We start from the raw sequence: 13,096 nt of genomic DNA, 5'->3' as shown, positions 1-13,096 counted from the left end.
GCAGACAAGGTTCTTTGGGTAAAAGTGATCTTTTATTAGACCAACTGCTTGCAAAGAAGAATTTTTCCAACTATTTGCATTGGCCTAATAAAAGATATCAGATTCACTGAAAGAACCTTGTCCATCTATGTCCTTAGAACAACACAGCTACAACTTATATCCCTGAAACATTATGACATACACAGCTGATTACACTCTTGAACACAAAATATTTTATGTTTGTAAAATAGGGCAACCTGTGTAATAAATAAGAATTAGTAAAGAATACTTTACACTTCTTAACAGTGCTTTGATAAAAAGGCCTAGAGAACTGGCTGACATTTATAATGTTCCTTTGAAGCAGAGGAGAGGTTAAATGCAAACATAATTGTACTTAAACCTCTAACAACCAGGAAATGGATTGCTCAAGTGACATTGCAATTTTAGCTTATTTTATTGAACCCATGAATGGCTCCACAATGAGCACAGTATGCAGTCAGGGTCCCTGTTCTGCAAGCTGTTGGGGGTATTAGTGAGAGGCTTAGCCCTCAACTCTCTTTGGTTCTGTGCAACCTCAGACAGTTTGAACATGCTCTTTACTGCCCTTCCACATCTTTATAGACACCTAAATACCTTTATAGACACCTAAATATAGATATATTTATATAATTTATAATATAGATACCTTTATAGACACCTAAATACCTTGATCTTAAATACCTTTACTTTAAATGCTTAGATTATTTGCATCAGATGCATTTCAAGGCAGAATCATTTCAATGTCTGGATAGAGGAAGACTAATATTTTGGCCCATCTGACAACAGAGCAAGGGAGATGCTAAGTGAATTGGCCAAGGTCACACAGCAAGTTAGTTATGGAAACAGGAATGATGCTCAGGTCTTCTTTCTCCCAAGAGCTTGCAGAGAAACACAACCTCCTTTCTCCAGTTGTTTCCCATCATAACCAAATACCCAGTCCCCCTCTTACTCGCATTAGAATAGCTGAGTTAAATAGAGCTACAGTGGTCAGAAAGAACAAGCGAGTGAATGAACAGGGAGAAGGAGCAAAAGGGGCGGGGTAATCAAGATTAATAAAAATCACTTAGTTTCTGAACAAAAGCTTGCCTCTGATGTGAATGCAAAAGCCAACATTTATCTTATTGCAATTCAAGAGGTCTAATTCTGATTACAATCACTGCTTCTTTCTTATCATACTTCATGACAATGCTTCATGAATATTCTGAAGTTCCCAAATAGTTAAAAATAGCATTGCTTATTTGGAGAGCTTCTTTGTAATATCATTAAGCACTTCATATCTCAATTGTTCTGCAAAGCAGCGTTTTCAGTTATTTCGAATAGCCCCAATGTATTTTACAACAAAAGAAGTCTTTGCGTATCCCTCAATGATGCCAACAGCAAGCAGCTCAAATCTTTTTCTTAACTGATAGCAAATCAATCTCCTGACAGAAGCAATATATTAGAATGAGTGACACCAGACCAGGGTAATGCTATGCTTAATATTTTATTTATATTTTTATGTAAACAATTTGCTTTGTAGGCACAATATAACAAAAGCTCTAAAGCAACAAATACAATTAAACAATGTTTCAGTTCACTTCAATCAGGCTTAAGTTAAAGAGAAGCTTTCACAGTTCCTTTAAGGCAAATTGAGAAATAATTTGTTTCACTTGAGGAAACCATCCAATTATCTAGAGAGAAGTTGTTTAAATGACAGTGTTAGTAAGTGATCAATGCAAACCTTCATTTAGACTGCAATAAGATTTTGTTCGGTATTAGCCTTTTCTACACAATGCCCTCTATCACTCCAAAAAAAGCAATGCTACCTTTTGTGAAATCGCAGAAAATGCTCCAGGCTAACAGGGCATGTTTCCGCTCTCAATGAACCATGCTGCTTGCATTGAAGCGCATTGCAAATTTTGTTATTATTATTATTTTAAAAGAGTAGGATAGGACTTTCAGTTCATTCAGAATTATATCATGATTGTATTTTGTAGTTCAACTGTAGAGTGGATTCAGAAGAATGCCATTGTACTCACTGGGGTTATTCTAAGCCTGTATGGTGGAGTTTTAGAGATTAAAAAGTTCCTCTAAACTGGTATAAAATAACTAGAAAAAAATGCTTCTTTTGATCATTGCCCTCCATCATGTCTACAGATACTCTAGGAACACTCATCTTTGTTTGACTCAATGGGAAATTTAACTGCAGCACCAATAATACTCTAGTGTTAGCAGGACTGGTTTGTCACTTCGCTTGCCCTAGTTATCTAAGGCCTTGAGAACGTCACTTGGCTGCCAGCTCAAGGATCCTAAAATTGCTACTCAGTTTGGTGTTACATGAAATGCGTAGGATATGCGTTAGGTGCATTGCAGGACAACATGGCTATAGCAGCTTTAAATAAAACAAACCATATGTCTTATGGTTGTCAGCTTATGAGTACTGAAAGTTAAACAGCTGTTCCTTTAAAGACTCAATATGGCAATCCCAATGCCTGTAAAACTCCCAATGGATGAATTGTATCTGAATACAGACTCTCTGAGTTCAAGCCTAATGCAACACTGATACTGTAGATAAATACAGGCATAAACAGATGATACCATTGTACTGAAACTCTGCATGGACTAATCAAGGAAAAAATCCTGTTGTGACTGTACTTCAAACAAAAAGTACTTTTTTCTGGCATTTCCCCCCTTTATATAAATTGTTGCTTTTTTTCATTATGAGTAATTTTTTTTGCAACTCGAGGTAAAATCATTTAAAATGAATATTTTTCACAACTAACTAGTATTAGAGCAATAACAGTGTGAGTACACTAGAGAGAAGGACGTTAATACTCAGTCAGCATTGACTAAATGGGAAAAAAAAACCCTCCAAAGACAAGTCCACAAAGTCCAAATCCAGACCTATCATTCCTATCTGGTTGAGAAAAGCCTGAGAATCACCCACCACCCCCAACTTTTTTTTTTTTTTTTTTTTTTTTACTTCCATCAACTACCACTGCTAGCTTTAGGCCTTTGGGGAAGTATTTTCTTATGCAAAAAATATATTAAATCCAGAAGGGAGATGTCCGAGTATGACGTCTTTGATATCCCTTTACTGCTTCCATTGTGAGTGGTTACACTCTTTTTTAATAAGACTCAGGGGGAACTTGAGCATCTGCTAGTTGGGTAAAATGGAAGATAAATGATATTTGTTTGTCATGTTTTGATTCAGTTTGCACTAGTGGGAGGTAGGTACATGAGATGGTCTATAAGGGCCTGATTCTGCCAACATTTACACAAGAGTGACTTTACATAGACAAGCAGATGTTGTATGGGACTAGGCACCTGTGGGGAGTTATTTGCATGCATGAGTGGTGATGAGAGCAAGGCCTTGATTTTGCTTCCAGAAAGGTTAACCTTCATAGAAGTTCGGCACCATTGCACAGTTGGTTAATCCATTAGTGATTTCCAAAGTGCGACTTGGCTGACAAAATAATGTCTTACCCATTGATGAAAGAGTGAGCCCTATGGTTAAGCCGCGCTTAGAACTCACTGTTACTTCAGCTTTTGGACAGCCAACCCAATGATGCTTTGAAGGAGGTGCTGTTGAATCATCAGTAAAAACAGTAATATTATCGTGCGATTAAAAAGTTCTGGGTCTCAAGAAGTGGCTCATTGACTTTTCCTTGCATATAGAAAAAGGGAACATCATCTTGGGAGATCAACAATAAAGCCTGGGCTGTTGGCACCATGCATTCATTCCTGTTAATTAGTAGTGCCAATGGCTAAAGTGATTATACAATACTAATCAAAGGTTCTTAAGCAATGACTTCTGGCATATTTTCTTTCACACTCTACAATATATTATTTAGAATTACAAATGAGGTATTTTATTTTTAAATTAAGACAGAATTGTTTATGAGATGAAGTCGCATGATTTAGAACAAAATTTGTCTCTGCAACCTTTATTTGTGGCTCACAAAGGAATACCATGTTTTACCTGTCTTTTGCTGAAAACAGACGAACTTAAAACCCTCCCTTTGATTACCAGAATCTACCAGACAATAGAGTAGGGAATTAACAACAACAACAACAAAAAGATCATCATTGTCAACTTGCAAAGAATTTACGTGAATAGGATTCTCATGAGCATGTTGCCCATCTAAAATTACACAGTACATTAATAAAGGTTTTTCAACAGGGACAGAAAAAAAAATAAGTCAATGGGACTCCTACAGGGAGATCGGGTGTCACACAACAAATGTCATAATACTGCACTGGATGGGAATGGCACTTGAATTCAAAACAACAATGATCAACAGCTTATAGCTCAGCTGACTGCAGACAAACACAATACACACTGTACTATGGCATTTGTTCACTGATGCACAGAATAGATTTCCCAGTCTTGTTCCCTTCTACTCAATCAATCTTTCTGGTTTCCTTCCGCCACTCTCAGCTGCTACTGGATGAATGGCATGCGCTCTTTATTCTCATTGTCCCCTTCATGGTCTTCCTCTTCTTCTCCAGCTTCACTCGTCTCCGTACTGTCATTGGCCATCTGTGGAGGGACGAAAACCCACAAAGGAAATCAGAACGTCTACAGTATCGCTTCAGTTACTTTTATTTTAGTTTGACCCATCTGCTAGAGCATCATTAATGAAACAAAAGAAGTCTACAAGTAGAAATGGGATATTCTACTTTGCTGCACTGTCAAAATCACAATTCACTCTCTAAAGGATTTTAACATCGGCAGGAAGTTGCTCTGTAGGATAGCGGCACAAGGAGGACTGACATGCCCATTGACGTCAATTGTATCAAGGCTCTTGAATAGGAAACAAAAATGTGCGGGAAGCTCATCAATAATAGCCGTTTTATGAATCCTTCAATATCTGTTCTCTTAAAACCCCTTGAATGCCATGATATTTTAATCACTGCTGATAGATAGCATCTGTTCCTACTCATCATCTGGGATGCTTAATTTCTTGGGAACCCACAGGATGTTTGTTTGATATAAAATAAATGTAGTGCAAGCCCTTATTAAACTGTGGGCATGTATATGGGCAAATATATTTACTGCTATAAATATACAACCTGCCTAGGCACCAAATCCACACCACAGTGGAAAAAATGTAATTTGATGATACGGGTAGATGCTAGATTTCCTTGTACTGGAATGGCCTTCGTAGGTTATCAGCTATCATAAAACATTATTAACCCTTAATAGTATTTAAAGGACATCTTTCTCCAGATTAAACTGTTTATTAATAACTACACAAATAGCCAAAATGTAAGAGAGCTGTGGTTCATTTTTGCAGTTTGTCTAAGACTGACAGGCATGACCAGAACTGGACTTGTCTAACAAGTCACACAGGCCTTCCTGGTTAAATTTAATTGCACAGACTGTGGTGACTAAACTTCAAATAGGCCATGCCTAGGACATATCATACGTAGGGCATGATGAGCTCTTCATTTACTCTACAGCTTAAGTTATAAGCCTATGTGAAATAGGAAAATAATAATATTATAATAATAATAATAAAGCCACCAAGCGTTGATTTAGTTTTCCACATGGAGGTAACAATAAACTGTGACAAAGGGTTCATAAGTGGCTATAGCCAAGGGGTATGTTGCAAGAGCTTAGTAATAACATAGGGATTCATAGCTTGGAATAGTTTATTGCTGTTAGAATGCAGCTCCTTTTTATTATACAAAATTACTTACTAAAACACCATTTCAGGGAACAAAGCAGTTGTATCATGTATCTTATCACTATTTAAACACTAGAAGAATATGCAGTAACCTCAGATATAAATGGTTTCAGTTGCTTTCTCCACTGATGCCTGCATTTTTTTTTTGCTAACTATTATATTCCCACCTCATTTCTTAATTGTTAATGTTCTATGGGCCACTTGGACCCCCTCTGATAACTATTAGTACCAGAGTATGGTACAGCTAAATGCTCTTCTTCAGAGTAGCAACTGATGCGTCAACTAAAGCTGTGAAAAGCTTCGGTCTGCCATTCGATTCGGCGGAGATTCAGCTTGATTCAGTGGCCGAATCTCCAAATCCAATCAGAGGACCTTTTAATCTCTCCAAATTGAATAGGATCCCTCCGAATTGACTCAGAGAGATTTGGACATAGACACAGCTTTAAATGTTTTTTCTATATACCTCTAGGTAGCAGGGGCTCATGAATGCTGTGATGCTGGGGAACATGGAGTGTCCCACAGGACCATGGGGGCACTCCTCAGTGTGCTCGGCAGCAGACCTGGAAGTGGACTTGAAGTATTTCCAGTCCACCAGGGAGCATATAGGAGGACCCCCTCGTGCCCCACCGGCTCAGCAACTGGTGCTTCCTGGTCGGGCGGGGGGGGGGGGGGGTGTGCACCTGGGGTCCCCCTGTATGCTCCCTGGTGGACCCAGAAGTGGACTGGAAATACTTCCAGTCCACTTCTGCGTCTGCCATCAAGCACGCTGGGAGACCCCCTGTGGGACTCTCCATCCGCCCCAGCATCGCAGCCTTCACAAGCCATGCCTGGTACCTCGAGGTACGTAGAAAAAAACATTTAAAATTATGTCTATGTCCGAATCGCCAATTCTCCGACTCAGCATTGAATCTTTGGATTCAGATTCAGCTAAATCGAAATCGGGGACAGTGATCCGAATCAAGGAATCGAATCACTGTCCCCGATTCGGGCTGAATCCGAATAGAATAGGGCCTGTTTCGCACACCCCTAATGGCAACAGTATTCCTGTATTGTTGGGGATTAGACCAGAATCATGAAATACTCCAACTTCCAATTGCATTCAGGTGTGCCTAGCCAAGAACTATGAGTAACTGTAAGAGAGAAGGGGGCAGAGAGTGAGCTCGGCTGAAATAGTAGCTGCCCTGTTTGATTGCTCGTAGCTACTGAACCCCTATGGAAATAAAAAATAAACAAACAAATACAATTATTTTAACGGATACACAAGTGACATGCTGATACTTAAGAGACATTTGAATTCCCTTTTGTTTTTGAGAAAATATATCACATTTCCTCTCACTTTCTACATACACCATGCTAACGGCAGTTGTACAGTATCAAGAGAATACATGGAGTACTATGTATTCATGGTGTACTGGGGATTCCTCCTCTGTTCTCGGTCTTTATTACTTTGCTGTGGAACAGGGCTGTTTTTGCAGTTTTAGGAAACAACTTGGTTACAAAGAAGTGTCTGGTTTCCATGGGTGAGGGCTCAACAGCCTTCAAGTCAAGTTTCTTGCTGCCTTGTGAAGACTTTACATGCTATTAACATGAATTGTGGTCTGTTTTGGAGCAGGACCCAAAGTTGCTTGTTAGACACGAACCTCCTCCCTCACAATTCACATTTTTGTTCCTTCTTTAGTTCATTTCTTCCTTGTTAATCTACTGCTCTTTCCCATGTTGACAGTCACCACATTATGCTCAAGCCTTTAGCAGATATTCTGTCTACCCTTTCATTTCCATAATGTGCTAGCCTAAATCTGACTAGAAATATTAGATCCATGATATCCCTCATCTTTCAGACTTTACCCAATAACAGACATTGCAGCATTTTCAGCAGAATTTAGGGAAATTGCTACCTGATCCCTACCGAAGACATAGCCTAACGTTTCTACAGCAATAGCAAAGCACAGGTTTTAAAGGAGATTACTCTTGCGTATTTACAGGATAAAATAAATGTTGTTCTGCCCCTTTTACTTCAATCCTCTGCATTATCCCCACAAATGTAGCAATTTAATTACTACATGAAACCACTATTTGTTTGCCATCAAAAAGCAAGAAATAGCGGTAGCAAAGTTATCCTGATCAAAGGAACCCAATAATATATTACAGAAGCAATGCAAGCCTACACTTTTACAGAGACAGATGGCCATTTGGTTGAGAAATCCAGCTGTATTTGCTGCAAATCCATTCCAGAAGAAAAACACAATTTATATTTCACCTGAGGATACAAATAAAGGATTGCAATTATTGCTTCTATTTTTGCCCATTAACGTGACATGTATTTAGTAGGAAATTGTATCAAAAATAGTTACTTGACATTTCTCCAAGAGTTGTTGACATGGTAATTTATGTGGTAACAGGCACTGTATATGCAATGCCCTTCACTCACCAGTGGAGTGGGTGCCTTCTCTACATCCAGAATTAGCTTTCCTATATTGCCTCTGTCATGGATTCTCTGCATAGCCTCCTTCACCTGGAATTAAAAACCAATGTTAAATTCCATAGGCAAACCAATCCCAGTTTTATATTCCTTCCACAGCGACAGGGTGTCACTTTGTCGCATTTCATGGTGCTCCAATGGTCCTCAGAGAAAAACTACAAAATTTGGCATAGTCTAGAGGATTCATCCTCAAGGGTAGAGGTTGTCACTTGTCTACTGCCTGACACAATGGGGTCTCAGCTTCTGGGTGCTGGTAATACAGACAATACAAACTTAGTCTGCAGCTTAACAGACCATTCACATATACAGGCAGGTCTCTGCCAGTATTTCCAATAAATCTTTCATATGAGGTTTGCTTTTTTTCCCTGAGGAATCTCTTGAGGATGCTACTTTTCATGAACTGCAGCTATCTTCTGAATATGTTCAAACTAATATATTTTCAACAGATCTGCGATGATTTTCAATTAATGCATTTCATATTCATACAGGGTCAATGCTGCTTACATTAAACCCAATACACGCTGGTGACTAATACTAAAAATCAGACCTTAGTTCATGAGCAATATGCATTCCCAATAATTATTTTTTATTGGTGTCCTTCAGATAGTACTGAAAATAGACATTTACCAGCTGGATGTAATTAGCATGTGCAAAAGAAACCAGAAAAAACTCAGCTCACTAGTACATTTGAAAGGGGTTCATTTGGATGTATGAAATTTCAGGACTCATGGGAGCCCCGTGTTGATGAAATGGAATATTGTGCGTGCGCATGTGCTCTTTACCGGGATATCTGATGCACAGAGAGAAAATGTTATTTAATAGGTGAGGACTGGAAAGGACAGAGCGTTTCCTCACTTCAGTGTTCAGAAACTGTGAACACTGCATATAAAGGTTATTCCATATCATCAGCACTTCATATTTTGCCAACATAATTGGAAGTGTTGAGGAAAAAGTAAAACAGAGAATTCCATTTTAATAAGATCTGCCATCTACAGCATAGATTTAGTAGGTATTTTAAGCACGTAAGTATTTTAAGTCTATCTCCTACTATCCTGAAGCAGGCTAGAGAGGGTCCCAGTGCTTGACTTTAGCATCTGGCTGGGATCTTTAAAAGGTGCTTGAGCTATTTAAACATGATGGCATTCGGGTCCCATGACGACTGCCAGCCCTATGCTGGAAAGTTGGCACCAAAGAGTTCAGCTTCACAACAGAACTTTGGCAAACGGACCCTAAATTAGCAGAGACTGGACCTACCCCCCCCCCCCGAACCAATCCTGTTGAACATGCATATTTTGTAATGATAAAAGTACTATAAACCCAAGACTTTCCACCTTATCACAGTGTTGTGAATTAATTTGGGAACCATCCCATACCTTCTGCAAGTCCAGACCCTTTGACTGGAGGGTGGAATGTGAACATTATAACTGTTTGCATAAAATGATAAAATCATGACTTTTATCAACTAATTGCATAGGGTTCAGTAAGCCCAATTGTCCTAAAAGGCTTTCAATAATGCAAAGACTTTGTCCTATGAGCCTAGGAATTTTTTAGATAATACTGTATTCTTTTCAGATCATGTAACAGTCTCTTAGTAGTACCTTATTTTTTAAGGGCTTATTAGCGAAAGCTAGTCTTTGAGGGGTTACGGTATGATGCAAATAATCCAAATGAACAGGACAGAATTGAAGAAATCAGCACACACCTTTGCCTAGCAGTTGAAATTTGTAACCAGAAATATGCTGAAACCCGGGTATACAACATTTATTAGATTCTGCACCCTCTCACGTTTAGTGAAGCAAATTTGAGAAAATATGCTTTCCCTGCATTTTTCTCATGCACGATATCAGTATTAAGATTCTGCGGGAAGGTTCATATGCATTTCTAGGATACCCTGAAGTAGCTTGCAAATGCAAACAGCAGGCAAGAGGAAAGGTGAACAGTACAATTTATAAAAACAATGGAGATGGGATCCAGATGGAGTTATTTAGAGTATCAAAAAAAAAAGTTTGAAGAGATTTCATAGACTTTAGGGCTGGAAGGGACCTCAGAAGATCATCGAGGCTAGCCCCCTGCCCCAGGGGCAGGAAGTCAGCAGGGGTCATAGGATCCCAGCAAGAGACATCCAAATTTCTCTTGAAGGTGTTCAAAGTAGGTGCTTGAACCACCTCTGGCAGCAGTCTATTCCAGACCTTGGGGGCTCTGACTGTAAAGAAGTTCTCATGTCCAGCCTGAAACGGTCCGGAAGGAGTTTGTGACAGTTTAACCTTGTCATCCCTTGGGGCACTGTGGTGAACAGACGTTCCCCCAGATTCTGGTGAGCACCCCTGATAAACTTATACACAGCCACCAGATCGCCCCTGAGCCTGTGCTTTTCCAGGCTGAAGAGTCCCATAGCTCTCAGTCTCTCATCATAAGGGCTGTTTTCCTGACCTGATCATGCGTGTGGCGTGTTTTGCTCGCTTTACTAGCTGCAGCATCACATTGAAGGCTCATGTTCATCTTGTGGTCAATAATGACCCCTAAGTCCTTTTCGTCTGTAGTGCTGGTCAGCATAGTACTGTTGACCCTATAAGCATGCTGCGGGTTTTTCTTCTCGAGGTGGAGAACCTTACATGTTTCAGTGTTCAACACCATCAGGTTCTCATCTGCCCATCTCCTGAGCCTGTCAAGGTCAGCCTGGATCACTCTACTATCCTCAGGTGTGGATGCTTTACCCCAGTTTGCTGTCGTTGGTCAGTTTGGCCAGTCTGCTTCTGATACCAATGTCCACATCATTAAGATGTTGAATAGTTGAATGTTGGCCCAAGGACAGAGTCCCGAGGGACCCCACTGGTTACAGGGCACCACAACGATTGACTTCCATCAACCACCACCCTCTGGGTCCAACCACAGTGCCAATTCCCCAGCCAGCGGGCCGTGGTGAAGCCAAGGCCACAGTTGGCCATTTTTGCCAAGAGGTGATCATGGGACACCAGATCGAAGCCTTTTTTAAAGTCAAGATATACGACATCAATCTCTTCTTCCTTGTTCAGATGATAGGTCACTTGGTCGTAAAAGGAAATAAGATTGGTCAAGCAAGACCTACCCACAACAAACCTGTGCTGGTTATCCTTCAGGATGTTGCCACTGGCCAGTCTATTAAGAATGGTCTCTTTGATAATCTTTTCTAAGACCTTCCTCAGAATAGAGGTCAGGCTGATGGGCCTGTAGTTTGTCGGATTCAATTTCTTCCCCTTCTTGAAGATAGTCACCACGCTAGCCTTCTTCCAATCTTCAGGCACTTCACCAGAGCACCAGGAGCTCTCGAAGATCCGCACCAGGGGCTGGGCTACGATGCTCGCCAGCTCTCTTGAGTACCCTGGGGTGCAGACTGTCAGGGCTGGCTGACTTGAAGGTATCCAGCCTCTCAAGGTGTTCCTTCACAAGGTCAGCATTGATGGAGGGTAAGGAATCACCCTCACCCAGGTGTTCCCGTCCTGTAATGGGCAGGGGTGCCCCATGGGACTGGTGAAAAACTGATGCAAAGTACCTATTTAGCAAGTTGGCTTTTTCCTGGGCATTGGTTGTCAGTTGTCCCATCCGATTTAGCAGAGGTCCGATGTTGCCTTTGCTTTTCCTCTGGCTCCCCACATATCTAAAAAAGGGCTTTTTATTGTCCTTGATATTTGTAGCTAGTTGGAGTTCTGTCGCAGCCTTGGCTTTCCTGGTTCGTTCCCTGCAGGTCCGGACCAGTGCAGAGTATTCCTCCTTGGAGGTGGATCCAGTCCTCCATCCTCTGTAGGTTTTTCTTTTTACATGCAGGAGGTCCGCTAGTTCCCTGCAGAGCCAAGGGGGCTGCTGTACACTTTTGCTGCCTTTCCTCTGAGACAGAACAGACTTAGCTTGTGCATCCAGGATCTCTCCCTTGAGGAGCAACCAGTCTTCCTGAACTCCCCTCCCCTTTGGGTCGTGGTCCCTTAGGGCCTCACTGACAAGCCTCCTGAGCTCGTCAAAGTCAGCTTTCCTGAAGTCGTGGACTTCTGTATTGCTGATTGACTTGCCAGCTTTACAGCGGATGGTGAAGGTGATCAGCTTGTAGTCACTGTCACCCAGCTTCCCTTTGATCATTAGGTCACCGATTAGGTCGTCTCCCGTAGCCAGTACCAGGACAAGCAGCGCTTTACCTCTCATCGGCCCATTGACTTCTTGCGTCAGAGCTTCAACCATGTCACACTCCAAAGCCTGTACATGAGTGTGCCATTTTCAATTTCCTTGCTGATTCAGTGGCTCAAATTCTGCCCTTAGCTATCCCTTACAAAGTTGCTTGCTACACTGTATATGACTTCATAGCACTGTCATATATTTGATAGTAGAAGGCTATATTGACCGAGTATTGCTGCCAACAGTCCATTTTTTAATACAAGGTTGCAATAACTCATTTCCCCATGGTCCAGAGAGAAAGCAAAACCAAACCATTCTTTCCTACTGCATCTAGGGTCTTGTTATTGTCATTTATCTTACCAAATTAAAACAAGATCAGGTTGGTATCTTTCTTCTGTACATCACTAGATTTCAACTGAAGTTCACTCCAGACCAAAAAAATCATGCAAAGACCTCTTTACCGAACCATTTCAGCTGAATGCGCGATATGTAAATTTTCAGTGGCCCTACTGTCTAATGCAGAATCAAGGTTGAATTTTAATCCATACATTTCCCTTCCTGCAGCTGTAGCGAGGACAAATTTTATCTACCTGAAGAAGTGCCTCTGGGTCCTAAATTACTTTTTCCCCAATTGCGTTTGCTATTTGCATGTGTTATCTCAGAAAATCAAATCAGGCCCATTTTTGTTGATGAGGTCAATTCATCTTGCCCTATTATTATTTATTTGCTCATTCACGTCAGAGTAAGCAAGCCATATAAATATTTATATAAATCTTTGCTTGCTTTT

The 13,096-nt window shown here is 40.7% G+C and overlaps 1 protein-coding gene across 1 annotated transcript in view; it reads right to left on the bottom strand.

The window, feature by feature from the left end:
- Positions 1 to 1,482: 1,482 nt before the first annotated feature.
- The window catches only part of VAT1L (vesicle amine transport 1 like), a 91,547-nt gene continuing 79,933 nt past the window's right edge, over positions 1,483 to 13,096 (bottom strand). The window contains exons 8-9 of the mRNA XM_006260251.4: positions 8,119 to 8,202; positions 1,483 to 4,540 (exon numbers count right to left, since the gene is read on the bottom strand). Coding sequence (XP_006260313.4) covers positions 4,442 to 4,540; positions 8,119 to 8,202 — 183 coding nt within the window. The 3' untranslated portion in view covers positions 1,483 to 4,441. The remainder of the gene's footprint in view (positions 4,541 to 8,118; positions 8,203 to 13,096) is intronic.

The sequence above is a fragment of the Alligator mississippiensis genome, chromosome 10 (genome assembly GCF_030867095.1).
Source record: "Alligator mississippiensis isolate rAllMis1 chromosome 10, rAllMis1, whole genome shotgun sequence".
Lineage (NCBI taxonomy): Eukaryota > Metazoa > Chordata > Crocodylia > Alligatoridae > Alligator > Alligator mississippiensis.
The sequence above is the reverse complement of the archived record's forward strand: the minus strand, read 5'-3'. Positions and strand labels throughout refer to the sequence as shown.